The 27,088-nt window shown below is 35.9% G+C and overlaps 4 protein-coding genes across 5 annotated transcripts; 3 read left to right on the forward strand and 1 right to left on the reverse strand.

The window, feature by feature from the left end:
* Positions 1–357: 357 nt before the first annotated feature.
* LOC145012291 (uncharacterized) lies at positions 358–3,744 on the forward strand. The gene is made up of 10 exons (XM_078971083.1): positions 358–567; positions 1,072–1,167; positions 1,249–1,484; positions 1,580–1,697; positions 1,799–1,885; positions 1,974–2,100; positions 2,214–2,776; positions 2,886–3,016; positions 3,175–3,264; positions 3,353–3,744. The coding sequence occupies exons 2-10, from the start codon at positions 1,147–1,149 to the stop codon at positions 3,453–3,455; spliced, it is 1,476 nt and encodes a 491-aa protein (XP_078827209.1). The 5' UTR covers positions 358–567; positions 1,072–1,146; the 3' UTR covers positions 3,456–3,744.
* An 897-nt stretch (positions 3,745–4,641) lies between these two features.
* LOC145007971 (T-complex protein 1 subunit alpha-like) lies at positions 4,642–9,941 on the forward strand. The gene is made up of 17 exons (XM_078966582.1): positions 4,642–4,888; positions 4,962–5,026; positions 5,600–5,689; positions 5,799–5,885; positions 5,980–6,039; positions 6,187–6,237; positions 6,595–6,690; positions 6,794–6,859; positions 6,952–7,169; positions 7,260–7,356; positions 8,196–8,282; positions 8,381–8,515; positions 8,642–8,746; positions 8,816–8,944; positions 9,023–9,126; positions 9,494–9,584; positions 9,659–9,941. The coding sequence occupies exons 1-17, from the start codon at positions 4,816–4,818 to the stop codon at positions 9,743–9,745; spliced, it is 1,641 nt and encodes a 546-aa protein (XP_078822708.1). The 5' UTR covers positions 4,642–4,815; the 3' UTR covers positions 9,746–9,941.
* A 2,102-nt stretch (positions 9,942–12,043) lies between these two features.
* LOC145012454 (anthranilate synthase beta subunit 2, chloroplastic-like) lies at positions 12,044–15,037 on the forward strand. 2 transcript variants are annotated; one of them, XM_078971252.1, is made up of 9 exons: positions 12,067–12,173; positions 12,401–12,566; positions 13,237–13,539; positions 13,639–13,709; positions 13,789–13,826; positions 13,918–14,028; positions 14,308–14,407; positions 14,498–14,633; positions 14,705–15,037. In XM_078971252.1, the coding sequence occupies exons 3-9, from the start codon at positions 13,258–13,260 to the stop codon at positions 14,822–14,824; spliced, it is 858 nt and encodes a 285-aa protein (XP_078827378.1). In that variant the 5' UTR covers positions 12,067–12,173; positions 12,401–12,566; positions 13,237–13,257; the 3' UTR covers positions 14,825–15,037. The 2 variants fall into 2 exon arrangements, with proteins under 2 accessions (XP_078827377.1, XP_078827378.1); XM_078971251.1 differs by lacking the exon at positions 12,401–12,566 and having other exon boundaries at positions 12,044–12,173.
* Positions 15,038–15,392: 355 nt separating this feature from the next.
* Positions 15,393–16,589, reverse strand: EMB3119 (Ribose 5-phosphate isomerase, type A protein). The gene has a single exon (XM_078969164.1). It carries the CDS (start codon positions 16,463–16,465, stop codon positions 15,602–15,604), a length of 864 nt encoding a protein of 287 aa, XP_078825290.1. The 5' UTR covers positions 16,466–16,589; the 3' UTR covers positions 15,393–15,601.
* Between the last annotated feature and the right edge of the window lie 10,499 nt (positions 16,590–27,088).

The following is a 27,088-nucleotide window of genomic DNA, read 5'->3' on the forward strand; positions in this document are numbered from 1 at the left end:
TGATATATAGTTTTTGTTTTCATGTGGTGTTGTATAATCTGATATCAACATAGAAAAACATGCAATAAAGAGACACTTAAATAAACTTATTGTTAGTCACCATGAGTATGACTTGCAAAAACATATATGTTTAGCATAGATATAAATCATCACATATTTCTCCCTGTTAACTTTGCATAGTATGACTTGGCAAGTCGGCAATAGATTTATATTGTTGGTCATTATCAACATGGAAAAACATAAGTTAACTTTGCGTGGTATAAGTTGAAAATCGAAATAAACCGATCTTGAGGGGTATGTTTTGTAGAAGTGAAAAACTTCAAGGTTTTCCCTGCGCGGATATACAACTCCAAACCGGGTGATGAAGGGAAGAATTAAAAGAGGGCTTGAGGCCGTAATCGATCATCAGAGTTAAATCGAGATTTGTGTTGGAACACCACCGAATTGTAACCGTCATCCGATCGGTGTGCTTTCGTTTTCGTTTTGGGCGTTTCTTTTGATCGATCAAGTATCAAGAACTGAGCGGATTGATTCAGAAGTCTCGAAATTGCGATTATTAGGGTTCTGGTGAGTTCCCCTTTCAATTGAACTCTTTCGTTCTGTTTTTTTCGCAATTTTTTCTGATCTTATGCAGAAATTTCTCTAATTTGTTGTAGATTTTGTAATTTTATTGATCTGGTAAGTTAACAATTGGGGATTGAACATCTTGCAACGTGAAAGTTCGCGAGAAAGTGCGAATTTTCTGCTTCAAGAACCCAATCTTCTTCTGTTCTTAATCCGTTTTATGTCTCACCTCCTTCAATTTCTGGCATTTTCAGTCCGATTGTGATGTTGGTTCCATGTGGTAACTGTTAATTTGGTTCTCCGACCGATTCTAACACCAAAACCCTAATTTGGTTAAAATGTCCACCCCATGAATTGGGTTTTCTTCCGTGCTCAATTTTTTCAATCAATGTCAACCATAACTCGATTCTTTGCCTGAAAACACGTTATATATTAGTTCCACCTGTATTTCTTAAAACATTCTTTTTGTGATAGCATTAATCTTGTATGCTTTGTATTTTGATGCAGTTTGGCCTTAAACGCTTCTCCCTCCAGTAAAGCATTGGCTCGAAGAACTTTGAAGATTGAAGATATAGAAGTATAATGGGAGGATATGATTTAGATGTGAGCTACTTTCTAGTTCATCTCCATTTTCTTTTTGATACTTTCAATTTTACTTAATTGCATATGGTTACATTCATGTAGGAATATGAAGAGTACGAAGATGAAGGTGAATACCAGGAAGATAATGTTGGTGAATATGAAGAAGAAGAAGAAGAAGAAGAAGAAGAGGAAGAGGATCGATTACCTACACAGGAAGAGATGGAATACCTTGAATTAAGAGCAAAGTTAAAGGAATCAATAAGAAAGAAGATGAAAAAAGATTCAGGTTCTGGCCTTGCCAATTTTAGGGAAAAAAAGAATAAAATGCCATATGACAAGTGAGTACTATACTACCATTCTTTTTAAACATTTTTGAAGTGTAGATTTCCAATATAACATACTTATCAACATGTAATTTTTCTATATATTGCAGCTTTGGATCCTTTTTTGGTCCTTCACAACCAGTAATTGCTCAAAGGGTAATTCAAGAAAGCAAGTCATTGTTGGAGAATCCACATTTGGCAGAAAGGGTTCCAAAAGCTAAGAATATCGTATGTATTTTCCTTTTCCTTTATCTAACATTTAATTTCTTCTACACACAACAAAATTTTACTTTAATCGAGTAATTTATCTTTGCCTTTTTCCTTAATAGCTTCCACAACAAAACAAGGGTAGTTCTTCAGCTCCAACAGGATCCAAACCTAGACCCAATGAGCCTCCACGAAAAGTAGACACATGGGTAAGATTCAATTTCATGATCTAACCAATAATATTCATTGTAAATTTGTAATCCACATATTCTCACATTTCCCATTTTACCCTTTTAGGCTAAACCCAAAGCAAAAATCCAAATGCTTAAAAACACTAGAGATTACTCATTTCTATTATCAGATGATGCTGAGCTTCCAATTCCACCAAAAAACCCTCCAAAACCCTCTTCTGCTCCAAAACCTGGTATTTTATTTTATTTTTCGATTTTTTCTCTTCCAATTATTTAACTTTTCAAAACTTTTTATCTTTTTAAATATTTATAATGAGTTAATTAATGAGTTGTTGATATGTTACAGATGCACATGTGTCACCAAGACCACCGGTCAACAACGGGGGTAGAAAAGTCATAAATGGCCGTGAAGAGAGAAGACCGGGCCCCACATCTAACCAAACGCGAGTGAGACCACCACCACCCGGTCAACAACAAAGTCAAAGGCCTAGTGGATCAAGTAAAATGACATCTTCGTCCCTAGATTCTAGAAAACAACTCGGGAGTGGTCCCGGGCGGCCTTCAGGACAAAAACCTTCGATGCCCTCCAAGATGCCGCCAGTTGCCGCCAAGCAAAAGGTGATTCCGCCACCTGTTTCTAGAAGCATACCCACCGGACACAATCACAGACCTCAAACATCAAACTCAAGACCACTGCCAGGTGTCACCCAAAAGAAACCATTGGATCAAAAAAGAGGATTACAATTACAATCACAATCACAATCTCAACAAAGGAGGGATGATAGAGGGTATGAAAATAGAAGAGTTGATGATAGAGATAGAGATAGAGATAGAGATAGAGGGGGATTAGGATTACAATCCAGTAAAGGAAATGTTGTTAGAAAGCCGATTTTGTCTTCTAAGCCTCAGGTATGTGGATATTCTATGTGTGTGTTTATATATTTATTTTAATTTTATGTTTGAAGATAGTGAAATGTTTTTTTTTTTTAAATTGGGATGATTGTGGAATTATTGATAGGTGAAGCAACAACAACAGGGTAGGCTTTCGACTAGTGGACAACAAAGAGAACGGGTGCAGAAAAGACCATCTCGCCCTTTTGAGGATGATGATACTGCGAAAGCCTTCAGTATGATGAGAAGCATGCTCAAGTAAGAATTGAATTCCATTTTGTTTTGTTGTTTTTTTTTTTTTTTTCATAAAAAGACAAAAAAGGGTATTTTGGTCATTTAGTCTTTTCTTCATTCAATTCCGATTCCGTTAAACAAACACCAAACCCTAATGATGCGATGATTGTATTTGTTTGTAGATATAATCCCAAAAATTACCATGGTGATGATGATGATGACAGCGACATGGAGGCTGGTTTTGATGACATCATGCGCGAGGAGAAACGGAGGTTAATATTGCCTCTTTGACACTTTTAAGTTTTAACCCCTATACTTCTACTTATTTACAAAATAACCCCTTTGACTTTTGTGATTTAGTGCTTGGATTGCTAAGAAGGAAGACGAAGAAGAACTTAAGAAAATAGAAGAAGAAGAAAGGCGGGAAAGAATGAGAAAGAAACGAAAGCAAAGTCAACGATAAGAATGTGTTAGTTTGTGTGTGTGTGTGTGTGTTAGAGATGTGGGTCCCGGTTGTGAGTTGTTGTGACAACCATGATTTTGGCATATTTTTGCCAAAAAGTTTTTCTTAAAGTTAGTTAAGATGATGATGTTATGGGTTAGAGAAGGTTCATACAATTGTGATGCTCTTGATGGTTTTTTTTTTTTTTTTTTTTTTTTTTTTTTTTTTTTTTTTTACATTTTCACAATGGTAATTTCTTTTTTTTTTTGGAAGAAAGTTATAATATATTTCTTTGGATTTTGAATCTTTATGTGAATGAGTTTCTATAATACCTGGTATCCGAGTAGCATCTACAATACAAAAATGAAGAAAGTATATATATATTTTTAATATTTATTTAAATAATAAAAAATATTATGCTGATGTGTTAACTTTGATAAATTAAATAAATTGTTAATGTTAAAAGTGACAATAAAATCTTCATTCCAAGACAACTTTTTTTTCACAAACTTTTGGCAATGACCTCTTCGGTATTTTAAAAAATTCACCAAAAAATCTTCCATAAGTAAAAGAAATACATGCTTTCAACTAACAATCCAATAATGAGTAAATAACACACACACACACCACTAATTTACTACAATTATAAGTCATAAAAACAGTTACTTCTATCTAAAAGTTTCAAAAGAGGTATCTTTTAAATCGACCTCAACAACATATATATATATATATATATATATATATATATATATATATATATATATATATATATATATACATACACACACACACAAACCTTTTTACCCGCGCCAAACGACGGGTGTGACAATGGTGGTTGAATGCTGAAAGATGAATTAAACCTTAGAAATGGACACGTCAGCGATATATATCAAAGATTTGTGAACAGAAATTGCGAGATTTAGGGAAATACAGAGATAAGAAATGAACCGGATCAAAATAGCCTATAAATAGAGATAAAAGATTTGACCTTATCAACTGTTGACCATATGTACTCTACTCTTTTAAATAATAATAAATATAATATAAAATTATTAATTTTATTAAATATAACAAATGCACAAGATAATAATAATAATAAAAAAAAGATTATTCAAATATGAAAGAAGAGAATGTTCCACTTTGATTTCCGGGTCGGATTGTAAATGGCCCGGTCTTTTATTGGAGTTAAATAAGCCGAGACTCCCGCTTAACCGAGGGAGTGAGAGTACCTGCTACTTCAGTCGAGCAAATTCTGGTAGGGTTTACAGAATTCCAGATATCCAAACACATTTGCATCATCGTGTTAACGTGTTAGGGTTCTTCGAAAAATCACAATAGAAAAAGCTCAATATAGATCCAGCAACAATCAGGATCTTGTTCGATGTCGCTTGGTTCACAAACGCCTGATATTCTCGGGGATCGTCAATACGGTCAAGATGTTCGCACCCAAAACAGTAAGTAAAACCCTAATACTATAGAAATGTAGAACAACAATGGTATCCTTATGGTTATTTTTTTTGGGTGCAGTTACGGCTTGTCAATCTGTTTCAAATATAGTGAAGACTTCACTAGGCCCCGTTGGACTTGACAAGGTATTTTTAATGCTTATCAATCTCTAATTTTATGATGTTTTTCGTCTGATCTTTGTAGGTTTAGGATTTTTATCGATTTACGCAAACATTTTCTTGTATTTTCGGACTCTGTATTAAAGTTTGATAACATGCTGTCATTTTTTTCTCTAACTAAGATAAACAACAATGTAACTTTGTCATTAATGGAGGTAGATTGTTTCTTAATGGATGTTATAAGTACATAAGAGTAACTGCTTGTCACATTAAGTCTACCATGGCAAAATTTCTTTTGTAACACCATTATCAACCTCATATTAACATGTTCAAGTTTTAATTCAACTTACAATGATTATGAAGCTTTTGAATACTAGTTACTTGACATGTAGAGACCAATGATTGAGCCCCAAAATGAGAATGTTGAAGAATGGAACAAACAAATTTGTTCTTAGGATGCAAAAAAAATCTCTACATTAGAAGTCTTGAAGGATAATAAATACTCTTATGTTATTCATGTTTTACATTTTCAATTCTATGTTTTTGTGAAAGTCAATCCTATAATAGTTGCTGAATAACAAGTTTGCATATCATTTACAGATGTTGGTTGATGATATTGGTGATGTAACCCTCACAAATGATGGTGCCACAATTCTCAAAATGTTGGATGTTGAACATCCAGCTGCCAAGGTAGAATCTTGATGATTTATTTTTTACTTTATTTAGACATTTAACTTATTATCCTTTATTAATTTTAAGTTTGAGATCATAAAAATAATGAAATTTATGATTTTTGTAGGTACTTGTTGAATTGGCTGAGCTTCAAGATAGAGAAGTAGGAGATGGAACTACTTCTGTTGTCATCATAGCAGCTGAGTTACTTAAGGTATTATTATTATTATTATTATTTCCTACCACATATGCATCTTTTCAGATAATTTTTTACAAATAATATATATATTTTTTGAATGATTATGCAGAGAGCAAATGATCTTGTCAAAAATAAGATTCACCCAACATCTATAATTAGTGGATACCGAGTGAGTGCTCTAATTTCTTTCACTCTTTCTCCAAATAATTGGTTAATATGTGGTTATGGTTTAATTGTTTAATGTTTCAGTTTTTCTTTTATAATCTTTATACTCATAAATAGTTAAATACCAATTTATATTTTATGTATTTGGCAGCTTGCAATGAAAAAAGCATGCGAATATGTTGATGAAAAGCTTGCAGTCAAGGTAACAACTAATGATCATTAAACAGTAATTTAAGAGTAAATTACACAAATCATCCCTAATCGATGTAAAATGTCTGTTATATCCTTATCTATTACCAAATAAACAAAAAAGTTATAAAATATCACATAAAGGGTATAATAGTCATTTTACACCGATTAAGGATGATGGATGCAATAAAAAATGAAAATACAGGGACAAAAAAGGTTAAAAAAAAGGTAGGAAAGGAAAGGAAAGGGATCCAATCTGTAATTTGACATACAACAGGGATGATTTCTGTAATTTACTCTTAGTTTTATAATATAGAAAACAAATTCTATTAATCTTATTCTTTATTTTTATTTTTAATTTTTTTTATAGGTTGAGAAGCTTGGAAAAGATTCTCTTATAAACTGTGCAAAAACAAGCATGTCCTCAAAATTGTTATCCAGTGACAGTGACTTCTTTGCCAATTTGGTATTGTCTTATTTTACACTACTAAAAACTATAAAAAATATTGTTTTTCTTTTTTTAAAAAATATTTTCAACACCAAATAAATAAACATAAATTTTTGTATAGGTTGTTGAAGCTGTGCAATCCGTTAAAATGACAAATTCCTCCGGTAAAATTCGGTACCCAATCAAGGTTCGTCACTAAATTAACAAACCAAACATAATTTTTATTTAAAAGATTTCTATTAAATAACAAATGGCATATTGTTATTTATTACAATTTAGGGAATAAACATCCTTAAAGCACATGGTAAAAGTGCAAAAGAAAGCTACTTATTAAAAGGGTATGCACTTAACACTGGGCGTGCATCTCAAGGAATGCCAATGAAAGTTTGTCATGCAAAAATCGCGTGTCTTGATTTTAATCTTCAAAAAACAAAAATGCAATTAGGAGTTCAAGTTTTAGTCACGGACCCACGTGAGCTGGAGAAGATTCGTCTCAGGTTTTATTAGCAGATTTTAAGGTTTCTTTTTTTTTTTAATAAAAAAGATTCTTGTACCACATGTTTAAGGATGAATGTTTTTGTATATAGAGAAGCTGATGTGACAAAAGAACGTATTCAGAAGCTTCTGAAAGCTGGAGCTAATGTTGTCTTGACAACAAAGGGGATTGATGACATGGCACTCAAGGTAATAGTAAATGTAGTTTACTTTTTACTTTTTCCCAGTTATAGCAATATACTTGCATTTATATTTTCAACATGTATTAATAAATAAAGTACAATACCCATATTGCTATTATGGATAAAAATAGGGCTAATCTCATAAAAGGCCTTATATTTTGTGTTTTTTCTGGATTAAACCTCAAATTTATTTTTTGCCTGAAAAAGACCTTGTATTTCTTTTTTTCCTAAAAAAGCCCTCAACTTTGTATTTTTTTCTGAAAAACCCTTCAACCTACCAAATGTTTCCAAATAAACCCTCAACTTTTTCTCGAAAAAACCCTTGCATTTTCCAATTTTTCTGGCAAAAAATTACTAAAAGGGTCAAATCAGGAAAACTGAAAAAATACAAGGTTTTTTCAGGCAAAATATAAATTTGAGGTTTAATCCGGATAAAACACAAAATATAAGGTCCATTTTAGTCGTTTTTTTCCAAAATTTTTTGTAAAATTTGAGGGCTTTTTCGAGAAAAACTAGAAAAGTTGAGGGTTTATTTGGAAGCATTTAGAAGGTTAATCGATTTTTTGTCAGATAAAAACACAAAGTTGAGGGCTTTTTTGGAAAAAATAAAAAAAATACAAGTTTCTTTTCAGGCAAAAAATAAAGTTGAGGTTTAATTCGGAAAAAACACAAAATATGAGGCTTTTTATGAAATCAACCTTAAAAAATAAAGTACATTGCTATTATTGGTAAAAAAATGTATGTACGTTGCTATTATCCTGAATTTTCCCTTTTAGTAATCTTTTATTCCATTCTTTATATTATTAAAAAGTATTTATTTTATTCTCCTTTTAAAAAAAAATTCAGTATTTTGTGGAGGCTGGTGCAATTGCTGTTAGACGTGTGAGGAAGGAGGATTTACGCCACGTGGCAAAGGCAACCGGTGCAACTGTGGTATGATTTTTAACTTATATATATATATATATATATTATTTAATTTATTTAAATGTTTGAATTTTAAAATGATATTTTAATTGATTTTTTTTTATCAGGTTTCAACATTTGCTGACATGGAAGGAGAGGAAACATATGACTCATCGTTTCTTGGACATGCAGATGAAGTGGTGGAAGAACACATTGCAGATGATGATGTCATCATGATAAAAGGAACCAAAACAACAAGTGCAGTATGTATTATATATATATATATATATATATATATATATATATATATATATATATATATATTTCTAATCCAAATTTTAAATTATTAAACTGATACATAATTAATAACATTTTTTTTTCTTTAACAGGTTACTTTGATACTAAGAGGTGCTAATGACTTCATGCTTGATGAAATGGATAGAGCTTTACATGATGCTTTATGTATTGTCAAAAGAACCCTAGAATCTAACACAGTAAGTAAATCTTAAACTTTATTTTATTTTATAAATTTAATATAAATGTTTGACTTAATAAAATTATAGGTTGTTGCAGGAGGAGGTGCAGTTGAAGCTGCTTTATCTGTGTATTTGGAGTATTTTGCTACAACTTTAGGATCTCGAGAACAATTAGCAATTGCAGAATTTGCTGAAGCTTTATTGATTATTCCAAAGGTTTTGTGTTTCTTTTTTAGAATTATTTTTAATCTTTAATAGTATAAAAATATAATATTTTATTATTTTATTGCACAGATTCTTGCTGTGAATGCTGCAAAGGATGCAACTGATTTAGTAGCCCAACTGCGTGCGTGTCATAATACTGCACAAACTAATGCAGATAGGAAGCATCTATCAAAGTAATTAATAATTTAATATATATTGTTTCTTTTGTCTCATAAATGAATATTTTTTTTTGTTAAAAAGTAAAACTCTTCTACTTAAGGAATTTTAGTTTTTTTTTTCTTTCCAAAATGAGTTCTTGATTGGATTTATCCTTTTTAAGAACTGCTAATAGAATGTCTCTATTTATTTTATGCTAGAGTGAATTGCATTTCTGGTTTGAAAAAGTTTTCTTTTTCAATTTTAGTCCTCATTTGAGATTTTTGTAACGTTTTTGGTCCCGCTTCCAAGTAATATACATACCTAGGGACCAAAAATAGTCATTTCACTTTGACTAAGTAATGTTTTTTATTTTTAATGAATTTTGATTTAATTTTATTGTAGCATGGGATTGGATCTAGTAAAGGGAACCACTCGTAATAACATGGAAGCTGGTGTGATTGAACCTGCAATGAGCAAAATCAAGATACTTCAGGTAAATCTTTTATAGAAAAAAAAAGTAAATATTAATAAAAAAACATAAAATTCTTTTATTTATTTTTGTGTCAGTTTGCAACTGAAGCAGCTATAACAATACTTCGAATTGATGACATGATCAGACTTGCAAAGGACGAGAGTGAAGATGGTCAAAATTAAATCATTTTTTTTTTTTTTGTGTGTATTAAAAATAAGTCAAAATTTTGGTTGGTGGAAATTTTGGTTCGAATCATCAATATCAACATTGTTGTTGGTGGAAATTGGAAAGAATAGCTTTTGTGAATTGCACAACTTTTAGCAAGTGTTTGATGAATATTTTTGGTGTTAAATGCAAAGTGATGGCGTTTTGAACTTTCGCATCAGTTGATTGCATAGTTTTGCGTTGCTTAATCCCATCAACAGTACCAATTAAGAGGCGTGGGGTCAGTAATTACCATATAGGGATGTTATTGCACACGCATGGAATCTCCAAAAATAAGAATTGAATATAGTTGAAAAATGGATTCTAATAAAACCAAACAAAAGTACCAAGACCTATCACCACATTTCTATAATATATCTAATAAAAAAACTCAAGAGATATAGATGTTGATGATTCTAGTGTTGAGACTCTTTTCATATACAAATCATATGGTGTAGACTGTAGATTGCGTATTTGTATAAGATGAGTTTGATACTGTTGGATGAGTCTGATCAATCTTGAAACCTAAAAAGAATTTCAGGCTAGAAACGGAAAAAGAAATACTATTAGAAGTGACAATTTAACACGTAATAACAACAAATGACTTCCTACCAACTTACAACATCTATCGCTCCGATCATCATTCATTGAATTTATTTGTAGATATATATATATATATATATATATATATATATATATATATATATATATATATATATATATATATATATATTCACATCATATTTCCATTAACTTTATCAAACAAAATGTATCAACATAAACATTTTCTAATCATTGACCACTTTAATTTTTATCTTTAAATTAACTAATTTACCTTTACATTTGTGAAATGTTTTATAAAGCCTACTTATCTAACTTATTTTTTATATATATGAAATTAAAAAAAAAAAAAACTTAACAATAACATTAAAAAAATAGATAGTACTATTAAATCTAGAGTCCATATTTCGTTAACGTCATATATATGACAATAAAAATAAAAATTGACATAAATATCGTTTGACCATTACAAGTTTAATATTTATCTTTGGAGATTAAAACATGAAACTCCAAAAAAAAATTAATTGGATCAAATATGAAACTAAAAAAAAAAGAATAAAAATAGTTGATGTTATCGAACTAAAACCAAACTCGCTGTAATGGTAAATAAATATTTTTAAGGTCATGCTCATCCATAAGTTGATATATAGAAATTTTTTCATACATATCCTCATACTCATGTTAAATGGTGACATGTATCATACAAAATATATTAAAATATTATTATTTTCATTACATATAACACATATGTTACCATTTAAGATTTTAATTACATATGACATATGTCACCATTTAAGGTGAGTAGGAAGATATGTAGTTAGAAAATGTAGAAAATTTTTTAGGTGTTGTTTGTTTTTTTGAAACAAAAATTAATGAAGTCTACGGACCATCTCTGCAACTCTCTGCAACAAATGAAATGGACCAAACGGCTGCAAACTTTAATAAGAAGCGTATTTGTTTTTAACATCTGCATGTTGCTGTAGATATTAAAAAAATAAAATAAACTGATTTCATATAATGAAAATATTTTTTAATACTGAAAATTTAATATTGTATGACATTTCAGCTAGAATTTATGATATTTTAGTAAAAAATATGATATTTCAACAAGAAGTTATCATTATTCAATATAAAAAACGAAAAAAAAATAATTTAGCAAGAATAATAAAAAAAAGAAACAAGCTTTCAACAAGATATAATCCAAATTCATCAAGAAAAAAAAAGAAGAGGTTAGCAAAGACAATATAAGTGCTGCCCCAAATTGAATACGTGCAAAGATTTATTTTACTTTGAAGACTTCTGAAAAACAAATAGTTGCGAGATGAAAAGTGTTGCACGTGTGCTGCACCGCGCAACAATAAGAGGTCTAAAGATGTTTTTTTTTTTTTTTTTTTTTTTTTTTTCATAAAAAAAAACAAACCATACCTTAATTTCTCTTTAACGTACATATATATACCTGCTTGTAAATTGCTTTTAACTTTCGAAAACCATTATTTTCATTATCCTTATCAAATTAATTTTCAAATATAATACAACATTTTTGAATTCCTAACAAATTGAACTACCCTCACATTCAAATTTCAATGTTATGCTACCTTTCTTCCCCTTTTATTTGTGTCTAAATCTAAAACCACCTTTTGTTGATTACCTTATATTGGATTTCATACAGTCAAAATATGAAGTAGTAAGAGAAATAAGGGGCATTATGTAAAACTTTCCGGATTTTGGGTCACTTTCGGTTATCAGATATATAAACCTCCACAATAACCTTCCCGACAAAATCACTACCATTTCGATTCGAGCAAGCAGCTTGGACTTTGGAGGCAGCGGCCATTGCAACACCAGGTTTTCTCTTTCCCTCTTTCTCTTTCTCTCCTCTCTCTAGCACTTGCATTTCTCATCTTTCTCTATTTAGCTTAATGCTCTGTTGACACAAAATAAGTAACACAAACTCGCCAATACTTACCCTAATTAACTCTATCCTTCTCTGTGGCATCCTAATTTCGTCTTGTTTTTTGATCGATTTGTTTATGTTTTTTTTCTTCTTCAAATCATTGATTACATGTATGCAGCCCGGCCCAATACACCCAGGGCAGCAAAATAACCAAACGACTTCTAGAAAATCACATTGTCAAGATCGAGAAGCAGAGCCTTTAATCGACTGATGATGATTAAGTTTTCATCATTCTCATTATAATTTATATACTTCTCCCTTAAACCTAGTTGCTAATGCACCAGGTGAATTTCTTTACTTTTCATTCTAATATCAGATTTCTCTACTCCGATAACTGATTACCTTCCTATTATTGTGATTTCTGAAACATAGTCACCGAAGAATTTTGTTGTTGTCGATTTTTAAATTGGTTTAGGGTGAGTTCGATTTCTAAGCTTCCTAATTTCCGTCTTCTTTCCTTTGTTCACTACTTGTCATTCTAATTTCTCTAAGTTCTGATTTGCGTTCGTTGTTATCCGAGTTCTGAATCACAAGTCACTAAAAATCAAAAGAAGTTTGAAGTTTTTGATTTCTAAATTGATGTTGAGTGAGTTTAATTTCCGAATTCTCATATCTCCTATTCTGTCTTATGTCTCTTATTCTCTAATTCTCATTCCAATTTACAAGGTCTGACTTATAAGCTTCTTGTATTTCTGATTACCGAGTTTATTTTTTTTATCATATGCTTCTTGTATTTCTGACTACCGAATTCTTTTTATTTTAATCGTATTTCAAAAGAAATTTGTTGTTTTCGATTTCTAAATCGGGTTTGGGATAGTTCGATTTTTAAATTCTCATGTCTCCCATTCATTTTTTTTCTGTGTTCAATGTTTTTTTTTTGTTTTACATATGGTGTACATTGCTTTTTGTTAGATAAATTTTTTATAGCTCTAATTCAAACTTTTTTTGTTGCAGGATTGTTAGAAGATAAGAAGAATGGTGGGTTTTACATTGCCTCAAAACTCTTCCATTCAATGTCTAAGATCCTCATTCCTCCCTCATAAACCTCAATATCTCAACAAACCTTCACAGAAGCTACTACTTCCTGTAAATCTGAATGATGTTAATTTACATGGAATTGGAATCCGATCAAAAATTGTACCAAAAATATGTCATGCCATTTCTGAGAAAGCATCATTAGGAGGTGTCTTGCCCAAAAATAACAAACCTGTAATTGTGATTGACAATTATGACAGCTTCACTTACAATCTTTGTCAGGTTCTCCTCTTTCTCTCATTCTGTATAAAAATCACTCTCATTTTGCTGTTCATAGCAAAAAATTATTTGTTATGTTAATGCCTTTTTTTTAATTTGTAGTACATTGGAGAACTTGGATGCAACTTTGAAGTTTACAGAAATGATGAACTTACTGTTGATGAACTCAAAAAGTAGTAATTATTCTCATTTGATTTTTTTTTTTTTTAAAGTTTACATTTTTTATTGTTTATGTAATATTTTGTTTTATAGGAAAAATCCTAGAGGAATTCTCATATCTCCTGGACCAGGTAGCCCCACAGTTACAATTATGTGTATTTGTATAAAAATTTATGTTCATAATATTAAATATTATAAATTTATTTTTTTATTTTTAAAAAGGTGCTCCACAAGATTCAGGAATTTCATTACAAACAGTTCTGGAACTTGGACCTGATATACCTTTGTTTGGTGTATGCATGGGATTACAATGCATTGGTGAAGCTTTTGGAGGTTAGTTTTATTTTTTAATTATATTTTTTTTAATTTTTAAGTAATAATATTTCTTGTAATTTTGTATATGTATTATGAGGAAACTTTAGTGTTAAATCATATCCTTTGCTGTCAAAGATGCATATATGTCATTAGGGTTTGTTTTTCATGATGGAATGGAATCAACAAAGGAATGGAATGTGTCATTACATTACATTCCATTCCTTGTTTGATTACAAATTCATTATTTTAATTTTCACTCAGTAAATAAAAAAAATAATTATTTTATAAAATTTACAGGGAAAATTGTGCGATCTCCATACGGTGTAATGCATGGAAAAAGCTCACTTGTTTATCATAACGAAGGTGGGGAAGATAGTTTATTTTCAGGCATATCAAAGTATGTATTTTTTTTTTTTTTTTTTTTAAAATTTAAAAAATAAAAGTAAAAATATAGTTTTTGACATTTATTTTTGTTTTTTTTTGTTAGCCCATTTATTGTTGGGAGATACCATAGCCTTGTAATTGAGAAAGAGAGCTTTCCTAGTGATGCACTTGAAATCACTGCATGGACAGAGGATGGATTAGTTATGGCTGCACGTCACAAAATATATCGCCATTTACAGGTTTTAATATTATTATTTATTATTTATTCATTTCCAAAAATTAAATAATAATGTATTAATTAATTTATTAGGGGGTACAATTTCATCCAGAGAGCATTATTACAACCGAAGGCAAGACAATTGTTGGTAACTTTATTAAACTCATAGAGACCAAGGAAGAAGAAGAAGCTCAAGCTATTTCTAGAAATTAAATTTGGGAAAATTTAATATCTTTAAGACTTCAGAGCCTTTTTTTTTTTCAAAGTACATGATTTTGACATTTTGGTATTCAAACTAGGAAGATTAAGTTTAAGGGAGTTTTTTTTATACTTTATTTTGCTTATGTTATAGATTTTATAACTTGTTGGGAAAACATATGTGAAGAGGTGACATTTGAAATTGGGATTTTGGTACTTTTTTTTTTATTGTTTTGAGTAATTCACTTTATGTTGCTAGTTTTGACAAGAAACATGATCAATTAAAAGGAATTTGTTTGTCATTATTACATAGTATGATTATAAAATATGGTAAATGGAACAAATTAAAAGTGGGACAATAATATCTTGTAGTCTAACAAACATTGCGTAACAAAGAGATGTATAATTAATAATTTTCATGTAGTTATTCTTATTGAATGTATTCATATTGATGAATTGCATTAGAAGGGTTACATTCGTTTGAATCTAAGAAAACCAATATTAATGTCATATGAATCTATATGCAATCAGCAAATATGATGAAAACTTGATACTTAAAGATTCAGTAAACGAGGATAAAGACTAATAACAAAATCGAATGGAAATACACATTTGAATCTGTAGTCATGATACATAAGAGATATAAAGAACAAAAAAGATGTGTTAACATCTCAACATGATTTCAAATCAAATCTACTCAAGTTAACACCATTCTTTACTAAAACTATATCATCAAGAATAATTCATATAAAGTCGACAACTTTTTCAAGATTTTCAACATACCAATCTCTCTCACTTGCTCTTCACACTAACTCCATCTTTTCCGGCGATGATCACAGCGGTGGTCATATCCAGAAACAACCCATGTTCCACCACCCCTTCAAAAGCCGATATCTCCTTTCCAGCAGCCCATGCATCCTTAATCGGAGTCTTGAAATACAAATCCACAATGTAATTCATATTATCAGTAACATATGGCTTTCCATCTCCATCTAATCTCAATTTCGCATCACACCCTTCCGATTTGAACAAATCTTGCAGACGAACCAGATTATACTTCCAACAAAACTGCACCACTTCAACAGGCATTGCTAATCCACTTCCACCTAATCCAGAAACAAGCTTCGAATCGTCGACAACCACCACGAATTTGTCGGATGCGGCTTCCACCATTTTTTCACGGAGGAGGGCGCCGCCTCGGCCTTTGACTAGATTGAGATCAGGGTCAACTTCATCTGCGCCGTCGATTGCGAGGTCAAGTTTGGGATGATCGTCGAGGATCGATAAGGGGATCCCGAGGGAAGCGGCTTGTTCTTGAGTTCTTTTTGATGTGGGTACGCCGACAATGTCTTTGAGTTCGCCGGATGCGAGGAGTTCACCGATTTTGGATACCACAAAGGCGGCGGTGGAACCGGTGCCGAGTCCGAGAACCATCCCGGAGCTGACGTATTCTACCGCCTTGTCCGCCGCGAGTTTTTTGAGATCGTCTTGGGTTAGTGGTTGGACAGGGGTTGGGGCAGAGAAGGCTTTGATGGAGAGATATCGAGGGGAATTGAAGGTGACAAGGCGGGTGGAGGTGGCGATTGCGGCATTGTTGTGGTGGCGGAGAAGGGAGGAGGAGAGAGGAGGACGGGAGAGGAGGGATAGGGAAGCCATGGTTGACGGGAAGGGGTAGGTGGGTGTGGTGTTGGCTCACTCAACAATGGATCTCTGTCTATCCGATGATCGATCAAGTGTTTGTGTTAGGCTGACATTGATTTGTCGTTTCTACTTTCTAATCAAAACAAAAGCTTGGTTGGGTTTGTTTCGAAAGGATGAGCCTTTTTTGTCCACTTTCTTTCAAGAATGCAGAGTTTCATTTAGCCACAAAGTGTTGGTTTTTCACGATTATGTCCCTCTCAAGAATGCAAGTTTCAATTTATCAACCAAACTTCCCAAAAATGATTGTATTAGTTTACCAAGTTATGAGCGACACACCCATGACCATAATGAACATTATCTACTATTGGTCATGAACATTATCTACTATTCTTTCCGAACTTAACTTGTGCTAAGGAATCTATGACTATTGTGATATCAAAAATCCCAATATGGAATTCGCCTAGAAGAAAAACAAAAATTGCGTTTTCATTATGGTATTACAGAACGACAATTACTTAAATACGTTCGTATCGCCGGAAAGGCAAAATGGTCAACATGTCAGGTTTTACTACAATTACTTGAAATGCGCTTTGATAAGATTCTTTTTTGCTTGGGTATGGCTCCGACTATTTCGGAGTCTATATCAAGAATCTAGCTAGTATCATGTCATTAACATCATCTTTATTAGGTTTATGGAAAAGATGTAAGAGGGCGTTGCAAATTGGTACTCGTGATATTTCCTATCTTGTGTTAGGTTATGATTGAAAAACACATATATAAGACACAAATATAGATAAAAAGAACATAAGATTTAACGTGGATCACATGACTAGGTTAATTGTGTAATGTTCATAACTACATTAAATGTTTATAATGATTTCATAATGTAAGATTTACAAGTACAACAAAATACTATATATGAATAAAACGTAGTCTAAAAATCCAGGAAACCTAAGTTAACAAACTGCCTATCTCATCATTAGAAGGCTTCAAAGCCTTTTAAAGTCTTCAAATGAGAAGCCTTTTTGAAATCACATTATGGAGTCAAGTGTCTTAATAGACTTTAAGAAGAATGAACTTTTGCACATCCACAACCAAACTCCACAACTCAATTATCTCCTACTAGGAGACAGATTAACAAACCAACTACCTTCGGAAGCATGTAACTTTTGTAAACCCAAAACTGTGTAACCTCAAGTACCATTGTCTTGGTTCTTGCTTGAATATATACATTATTTTATTCAGTTTGAACATAATTTTTCATTACCAGTCATCTAGAAATCTTAAGCTTCTAGCATGTCGATGTCTTCATGAGGTTTCCAATAAGAAAATTGTTTTTACATATAGCTTCTTCAGATGTAAGTCTTTTGCAACTAAAATACCTAAGACTAATATGTTTATAATTGTAACGCTTCAAAATTAAAACAATTTTTTTTTCATTTTTAATTCTCAAAATATTACTCATAAATTCAAAGCATCACATAAATTGTAAGTTATTATCAAAACAAGATCAGAGTATCCCAAAATCCTCCAATCTTCATAAGCTGACATATGTGTACAATTATGCCTTCGCCTACCCGGAATCTATAGAATTACCTGAAACACATTTAACTCAACACGGTGAGCATGAAGTTTAGTGAGTTCCCCAAAATACCACACACAAATAAGTAGCCTCTCATGGCTATATCTCTATAAGGACCCTACGGTATAAGCACATAAGACCCTTCGGTCAATAACTCAAATAAGACCCTCCGGTCACACAATATTACCACTTAGGTAAGTATAGTGAGAATACTCACCTTGCAATATAAAGCAAGTATATACTGTACTCGAACTACTGGTCAACAAAAGTCAATGGTCAACTCATCGAGTGCAGCTCATAGACTCGTCGAGTTCCTTCAGAACTTAGTAAATCGCGAAAATTCGAGTCAACTCGCTGAGTTGCTGACCAACTCGTCGCGTCCGTGTAGTGTCCCGAAGATTGGGGAAAACCCTAACCACTCGTCGAGTTGTCCCATCAGCTCGTCGAGTTCACTCTGAATCCAAAAATGGGAAAACCCGACTCAACTCGTCGAGTTGGATGCCCAACCCGTCGAGTTCTTCAACCATTACACACTAAGCTCATTCGAGTTGATTCGAATGCTCCAAACTTCAGATCTACCCTATAGGATGAAGTTATCACGTAAAGTTGCTAACTTTACGTGCATGCAAGGCCTCACAAGGCTAACACACACAAAACTAAGCTCAAGAAGGGGTTTAGGGCATGGAGAAGGGCCAAAGCTTGATAAAGCTGATGACTTTATGACTATATGGGGGCCTAGAGGAGTCCGGATCTGAAACCATGTACTTGTGACAAGCTCAAACCCGAGTGTGACTCCATTATGCCCCAAAAATAGCCATAAACACTCCCAAAAGAAGATCTAAGTATTAAGAAGTCAAGGTATTAACTTTATACCTCGGTTTGATCGCTAATACACAGGAGGTGGTGGATATACAACCTTCTTCTTGATCCAAGCTTCTCAATCTTCAAGTCTCCTTCCAAAACTCCCCAAAATTCATATTTTAAGCTCTCAAACACACCCAAATAGGGTATCAGACTCGATCTAGGGTTTTCTCTTGTTGAATTGACGATGAGGGATGGCTATAATGGATTATAAGTTCTTTAAATAGGGTGAAAAAAACCTAAAAATTAAGGTTTCCACTAAACAATCTTAACTCGTCGAGTTGGCCCCTCCAACTCGTTGGGTTTGCTTCAAAATCCACGCGGACTGATCTTTCCTACACGATGAGTTGGAGCAGCTAACTTGTCGAGTAGGTCCTATAATATCCATTAAACCCTCAAATTTCACTCCTAGGAAATCGGGGTGTTACAATTCTCCCCCCACTAAGATCAGACTTCATCCTCAAAGTCATTCTATGGAAATAGATCTGGGTACGGCTCACACACCTTAGACTCTGGCTCCTGAGTCCACTCTGAACCTCTACGTGTTGCCACTGCACCTTAATCATGTGCACATTTTGTTTCTCAAGGTCCTTACTTTCCTATCCAAAATTGTGACTGGCCTCTCAATATAGTTCAGGTGATCATCAACCTGAATGTCCTAATAAGGAACCACTACCGTCTCGTCGGCTGCACACTTCCTCAGTTGGGATACTTGGAAGGTGTTATGAATCTGGCTCGACTCCTCAGGCAACTCTAATCAATATGCTACCTTGTCGACCCAGGTATTCACTCTAAAAGAACCAATGAATCGGGGCCCGACTTTCCCCTCTTCCTGAATCGAATCACCCCCTTCCATGGGGATACCTTCAGGAGTACAAAATCACCGACCTGGAACTCTAGCTCAAATCATCTCTGATCTGCATAACTCTTCTAACGACTCTAGTCCGTCAGCAACCTCTGTCTAGCCTGCTGGATTTGCTCTAATGTCTTGAGCACTATCTTAGTGCTCCTCATCACTCTATGTCCGACCTCCCCTCGATAGATAGGAGTCTAACACGTCCTCCTATATAAAAAGCCCAAAGGGAGGCATCCCAATACTGGAGTGATGATTGTTGTTGTATGAAAACTTAGCCAAGGGCAGGTAGGAATCCCAACTCCTACCGAAGTCCATAACACATGCATGTAGCATGTCCTCGAGTATCTGAATCTTCCGCTCGCTTTGCCCTCCAACACTGAATGAAAACCTACCGATCCACATGGGATAGAAGTCCTACACTCGGTATTAACTCTCACCAGACTGGACCATCCCACTATCGATCCCATGACAATTCAACTCCAGCCCCGAACTGAATGACCATGCCTGATTGGAACTATCCCCTGATATCCGAAATATAACTTCAGCTACCTTCTAACACTGAACACCAGATCCGAATGCAGGATCGACTCTCGACCAACAGTTGGACTGCCAATGCTACCTGAGCACATCCGACAATAAAACTCCACATTCGTTCAATCCAACCGAGCTATCTCAACCAATCATACTGTACACACAATCACTAAGTCTGCTTTACCCCAAGCGAATATTGCAACCGATCTGCTGACTCACATCATATCTGACCTCCATCGTCTATGGATTGCTGATCCCATGCGTGTCGTGGTCCTTCTTAAGCCAAATGAACCGACCCACCCATGTCTAAAACATCAGATGGGAATCATAACCACTCAGAGTGTAACCCATCTGAAAATACAGAATCCCATCCTCTACACAAATAAAGCCAAACTCAATCTCAAGAGTTTGGTCCGACAACAAAATTGGAACCATTTGTATCCAATCTGATTCTCAACTCTTATCCCTAGATCTGCGAATCTATGCATACATTACTCTCCAATCCTTCCGATTTGCAACAACCCCTCCCTAAATTGAGATATAATGGTTCTCGACCATTATTGAGACCCTAATATCGCCCCTGGTCCGACCACCAGGCTCCCAAAGACTCAACTAGCAAGACTACCTAATCCTAAGAACCCCCTCCGCGTCACACTGACTAGCGAATGCTACGGCTCCCCACAGCCTTACAACACTCTCTCCCACTAACTCGCAAATGCTACGACTCCCCGCAGTCTCACAACACTCTCTCACTGACTAGTAAATTCTAAGGCTCCCTATAGTCTCACAACACTCTCTCATTGACTAGTAAATGCTACGGCTCCCCGCAGTCTCACATCACTCTTTCACTGACTAGTGAATACTACAGCTCCTCAAAGTCTCACAACACTCTCTTATTGACTAGTAATGCTACGACTCCTCGTAGTCTGACGACACTCCCTTACTGAATGCTAAGACTCCCCGTAGTCTTACGATATTCTCTCATTGACTAGCGAATGCTACGACTCCCCGCAGTCTAACAATACTCTCTCACTGACTCGTGGATGCTACGGCTCCCTACAGTCTTACAACACTCTCTCACTGACTCGTGGGTGCTACGGATCCTGAAGTCTTACAACACTCTCTCATTGACTTGTGGGTGTTACAGTTCCCTGGAGTCTTACAACACTCTCTCACTAACTCGTGGATGCTACGGATCCCTGCAGTCTTACAACAATCTTACATTCCAACAATGTAGGGATTCATACTCGGAAACCCCAATCACCATCACAAAATCTCACGATAGCTTGCCACGACCACTAATCTTCCACTTACAAAACTTGAAACCTTGAAGTTCCCCAACTCATAATTTGAAGCACGGAGGAATTGTCAATGACTGAGAATGAGTTGACGATTAATCCAAAAACCCATCCTCTACTGATCAAAACCCATGCGAAACTACTCATACCAACTCTAAAGTTAATTAACAAATCAACTGCTGCCCTTCCCGGAGTATAGATAATAATTTATACGTCGCACTATCAAATCTCTCAACAATCTAAACTTGACCCAAACCCAACTGCCTCAAAACTTGATCATTGGCAAACCCGATGACACTGATCACAATAAGATCTCTGACCCACAACTTCCTGCCGTGGAGACACCCATTCTTTCCTGAGTAGATACAACGTAAATCACTTCACTCTGCACATGCCCTGTCTATCATTAGACTCAAGTCTTATATTCCCGGACCGCAGATTCCCTATAACCCAATCTTCTGAACTGCAACTTGAGCTGATTGCTGATCCTCCCATCAAAATACTCAGTTCTCCCCCACTTAGGGTTCGAACCATCACCAATTGGCATACGAACAGGCTATGCTACAAACTGATTCACCAGATATACCATACTCAAGTCTTGAAACATACCACGAAACACTCGATGATCTTCCAGATAAAGACCAAGCAATTCCAAGTTTTCCGAATCTTAGATGAAAACCTCGAGAACCTCACAATATGACTGCCTCCAGTCACCCAGAATCTCATCCGACTGCACAAGAAAATATTTTGACAGCACCAAAATAACACCGACTCTTTCTCTAGAAATAATGGACTATCACACACTTCATTCTCTGGATCCTCAATCGGCTCCACATCACAAGAATCGACATAGAAACAGGAGACCTCACTCTCACAGTCGATTCACAAACAACAAAGGTCGTCGTTTCAATATACTCCTCTTGTTTTCCTGAAACAGTTGCTTGAATACGAATTACCAATCTAAATCAAGGCATACTCTTGTCCTCACTAGTCACAGTTCCCCCTGATGACTCCTTCCTAACATAAGAAATAACTCAATGTACTCATACCATACAAATCCCGTTGGTGCTAATATCACAACTATCTGGTACCCCACAGGGTCTTCCTTTAATCTTTAACATCAAAATCATCAAGTCGATGCGAAACTCCACCTGCCTCTCTGGAGGCACTCCCGGTAACTCCTTTGGGAAAACATCCTGAAAGTCCTGTACAACCAGCACACTGCCCACATCTGTCGTGGTTACCCTTGTGTCTGAGATATACGCCAAAAATCCCATAAATCCCTGCTGTAGAAATCTCCTAGCCCTCGCAGCCGAACAGAGAGTCGGCCCCTGCAAGGCCCTATCACCATGTATCACCAGTTCTCCCCCACTTGGGTTCGAACCCTCACCAAATGGCGCTCGCAATCGATCATGGCCCCGTTGGTCCCCAACCAATCCATCCCAATAATCACCTTCAACCCTCACAACGTTATCGGGACTAGGTCGTCATGAAACCTCTCACCAAGCACATTCATGACACAGTCCCGATACACCCTCGCAGCAATAACGATGCGGTCATCTATAATCTCTACCTCGAGCAGGGATTCCAAGGTCCCCGGTGCATCTCTGAACTTCTTGCTAAGTACAAGTGACACAAATGATTGAGTTGCACCCAAATCAAAAAAGACATGAGCAGCCATACCATTGACCAAAAAGGTCCCTATATAATCATAAAATACACATAAGTCATACAAAATAATAAGGGTAGAGGATGACAGACATGTACCATCCACAACGTCTGGTGCGGCCCGAGCCTTCTCGGTAGTCAGCTGAAACATGTGGCTCTTCACCGCCGGAACATCCGCCTTGGCAGGGCGGCCATTGGTAATCCTCAATGTGGTGGGCGCAGGTGCCGCCACTGCTCCTCCCCCTCCTTGCAACCTCGGACAGCCGGCTCACTTGTGGCTGGTTTGGTTGCAGTGGAACAAAATCAAGCGCTTCTTGGGGCAATCCCTGATCACGTGGCCCAATTGGCCACAAGCATAGCATCCCAAGCCTATCCCTCGGCAAGCCCCACTGTTCGGTTTACCGCACTTGGCACACCGGCCTCGGACCTACTGACCCCTAATGGAACTGTCTGAGGTCTTAGGCTTCTTAGCCTGACCCACCGCTGCCTGTGCCTGCTTCGGTTTCTACTTGGTGCGGAAATCTAACTCCATCTCCTGTTCCCGGGCCTTCTCCACCATCTCATTCAGGGTTTTGCACCCTGTAAAACTCACAAACTCCTAGATATCATCTCTCATCATGGAATGACATCTCGTCCTCCTCAAATCCTCATTTGTAGCATACTGTGGGATCAACAAAGCTCATTCTTGAAACTTGGCGGTGATCTCCACCACAGTCTCGGTGGTTTGCTGAAGGTCGTAAAACTCCCTCACCAGCCGTTGCACCTCAATCGGTGATGCAAACTCTGCATTGAATAGCCGAACAAACTCGACCCATGTTATCTCAGCCACACCAACCACTCCCACCTGACTGGTCACCTCTCCCCACCAATCTCGGGCTATGTCTCTCAGCATACATGAAGCAAAACCCACCTTGGCCGCATCCGGGCAAGAACTCATGTGCTAGGAATTTTTGATATTCGCCACCTAGCGTCAGCTAACAATGGGGTCTCTGACCCCGAGAAACTCTGATGCCCCGCACGCCTTGAACTCCCGGAATGAGGGAGTTCGGGCCCCAACCTTACCTGCAACAATCTTAGCCATGAATGCCCTGAGTCTCTCCTCCATAATCTCCATCATACCATCCTTGACCATCCCAAAAATGACTGGGGTAGCGTCAAGGATGCCCATGGTAACCTCGACCGCGATAAGCTCGCGCAGCCTCTCATCAATGACATCGACAGTGTCGCCTAATCCTACCCCGGACCCAGATACCGATCCTGATCCCCCTGCTCCAAATTGTGTCACCACAATGCTGAACTGAAATATCATAAATTATAGTGATCAGGATTTCTATATAATGGATTTCCCTACATCGATCCTCCTTGAATTTGTCAGATCTAACATTGGTTCGGGTACAAGTCCTGTGCTTTCAGTAGTACGGGCCCAATACCACCTTCCACACCTACCTGTACCTTTCCCCAACGCTCTACTTGATAACCCCAATTCGTCCCAAAACTAAACCGTATTCCACAAACTACCGCATACATCAAATCTCAGGCTGTCCTAAGATTTACTCTACTCATATGAATCAAACCAATCGTGATAGGTTGCCTTTATGCATGCAATTTATACATAGAAAAGGATCAAATAGACTTTCGCATAAAAGATTCTACCCTAGGACCACAACCAAACAAGGAACAGAAAATAAGGCCAAATCGATCATTCCTAGGCTATAAGCTCCTAACCGTATACAATTTTAAAAGCATACACATAGCAAGTTCAACAAGGCTCAAATATCAGTATAACATGGCTAATATATTGGGGAACTACTTACTTGGCTTGGCTGATCACGTGCGTTACACTCTCATCTTTTCATTGCTTTTAAAACCCTTTTATGTTATTTTTGAAAGCAATTTTATCAGTTCCTTAGTTTGAGTCCTGACGCACCCGAAGGTGTGCCTGAATCCCTCAAACCAAGGCTCTAATACCAACTTGTAACGACCCAAATTTTACAAAGAAAAATTTCATTTTAATTAATCAAACACGTTTGAATAAATCATGAAATCACAACACCATTGTTTTCAAATCCACATTCATCATAATTTTATTTTTAAAACATCAGAGTGTCCCCAAACCATATAAGTGAAAGAGAGATAAAGTGCACGCCACACCATCACACCTTGGCCTCGCCCTTGGGCTCAGATGTACCTGAAACAAATCAATAATCTGTAACCGAAATGATTAGTGAGTTCCCTATAGCATACCCACACACAACCCACATACAACATATCATACTAGTTAAAACAGATATACATATCACAAAATCCATGCATACAACATATAAGGATGCCATGGGCTTATCTACAGGGTCTTACTCTAGGATGCCATGGGCTCCCTACATGGTCTTACACCTAAGTGCCATGGGCTCTCCCATGGTCTTTGATGGTAAAGCCATGGGCTCTCCTCATGGTCTTACAATCCAGGTGTCATGGGCTCTCCCATGGTCTTCCATACAAACATACCACACATACTGCTAACATACTTCCTAGCTCATACCAACGATCATGCCGAATAATACAATTTCAGCTAGGACACTACATATCAAGAAATGGGCCACCCTTGGTGCCTTAGACCTATTGGTATGGTGAGGAGACTCACCTTTGACCGAAGAATCCGAAACTGCTCTCCTAACTGTCCGTAACTTCCAGTGCTGAATAATGATATTAACCCATGTTAGGACATCACACAATCAAAGGGGAAAACCCAAACCCCAAGTCCTTCCATGAAGGCCCAAATATCCTTTCTTTGCTAATGGGCCCAAAGTCCATGTGTAAAATTATTAATGGGCCTCTTGGCCCAATAAGGCCCAATCAATATGTCCATGGCCCATAACAGATGAAATGACTCATAATTCCCAGAATACAACCATGTCCAATAACAAATGAGGCCTAATAACTTAAAGGCCCAAAATAGATTCGGGCTCAACTGTGATGCGTACGCTTGGCGTACTATCCTGGTACGCGCAACGTACTGGGGTCTTGGGACTACGTGCATCATACACTGGGTTACGCCCAACATACTACAAGATTAAGCATTTTCTCCATTAAGTTCTTAATACTCGGTTCCTTTACGTCCAAAAGCCAGATCTAAGTTTGTTAAGACGTCATAAGGCATAAAGTTGGAAACTTTATGCCTTTGCATGCCTCATCTACACCCAAAACCTCCATTAAGACCTTTCCAAGGTCTTTAACCCATGCATGAGGCCAAAACTCCTATCAAGACTCCATTTTTATGATACTAAGGACCAAGGGACCTCAGATCCGCCATTCCCATATTCTGGAGTTGCTTAACTCACAAATGGAGGTCCAAAATCAATCAAAGGGACAAAACTAGAAAACCCTAGCTAGATCTAGAGATTTAAGTGGAAAGGTGCAAGCTTTTTTTACCTCCAGAAGCTTTGTAAGATGACCAAGATGCAGATTCTTGAAGCACCAACTTTTCCCAACTTCTTCTTCTTGGGATGAACACTAAAAAGGACCACAATGCACTCTTAAGGCTCAAAAAGCACTCACAAAGGCTATTAGGGCTTCCGGGAAAGTTTGAAGGTGAAGAGAGCTGATGAGGGTGAGGCTCAAGTGGGTTAAGGACGTTTAAATAGGGCACAAGTCCAAAATTTAGGGTTTGCACCCTTGGCACGTACGCCCAACTCCTCCGCGACCAACCATACAGAGTATGCTAAGCGTACTCATAAGTATGCTGTAACGCCTGTGTTTCTGGGCTTGCCATTTTTAGCAATGTAATAGTCTAGGTTAACCTTTGTAACCCGTTTTGAAATAATAGAAGTGTATTATTTGAGTATTAT

Source organism: Lactuca saligna, chromosome 8 (genome assembly GCF_052625555.1).
Source record: "Lactuca saligna cultivar CGN05327 chromosome 8, ASM5262555v1, whole genome shotgun sequence".
Classification (NCBI taxonomy): Eukaryota; Viridiplantae; Streptophyta; class Magnoliopsida; order Asterales; family Asteraceae; genus Lactuca; species Lactuca saligna.

Coding starts and splice junctions, on each gene's coding strand:
- LOC145012454 (XM_078971251.1), top strand. CDS start 13,258: ATGGTGGGTTTTACATTGCCTCAAAACTCTTCCATTCAATGTCTAAGA. Junction 13,827..13,917: donor TCTCATATCTCCTGGACCAG/GTAGCCCCACAG, acceptor ATTTTTAAAAAG/GTGCTCCACAAGATTCAGGA. Junction 14,408..14,497: donor TTATTTTCAGGCATATCAAA/GTATGTATTTTT, acceptor TTTTTTTGTTAG/CCCATTTATTGTTGGGAGAT.
- EMB3119 (XM_078969164.1), bottom strand. CDS start 16,465: ATGGCTTCCCTATCCCTCCTCTCCCGTCCTCCTCTCTCCTCCTCCCTT.
- LOC145007971 (XM_078966582.1), top strand. CDS start 4,816: ATGTCGCTTGGTTCACAAACGCCTGATATTCTCGGGGATCGTCAATAC. Junction 7,170..7,259: donor CTGGAGAAGATTCGTCTCAG/GTTTTATTAGCA, acceptor TTTTGTATATAG/AGAAGCTGATGTGACAAAAG. Junction 9,127..9,493: donor GATAGGAAGCATCTATCAAA/GTAATTAATAAT, acceptor ATTTTATTGTAG/CATGGGATTGGATCTAGTAA.
- LOC145012291 (XM_078971083.1), top strand. CDS start 1,147: ATGGGAGGATATGATTTAGAT. Junction 1,168..1,248: donor TGGGAGGATATGATTTAGAT/GTGAGCTACTTT, acceptor ACATTCATGTAG/GAATATGAAGAGTACGAAGA. Junction 2,101..2,213: donor CTCTTCTGCTCCAAAACCTG/GTATTTTATTTT, acceptor GATATGTTACAG/ATGCACATGTGTCACCAAGA.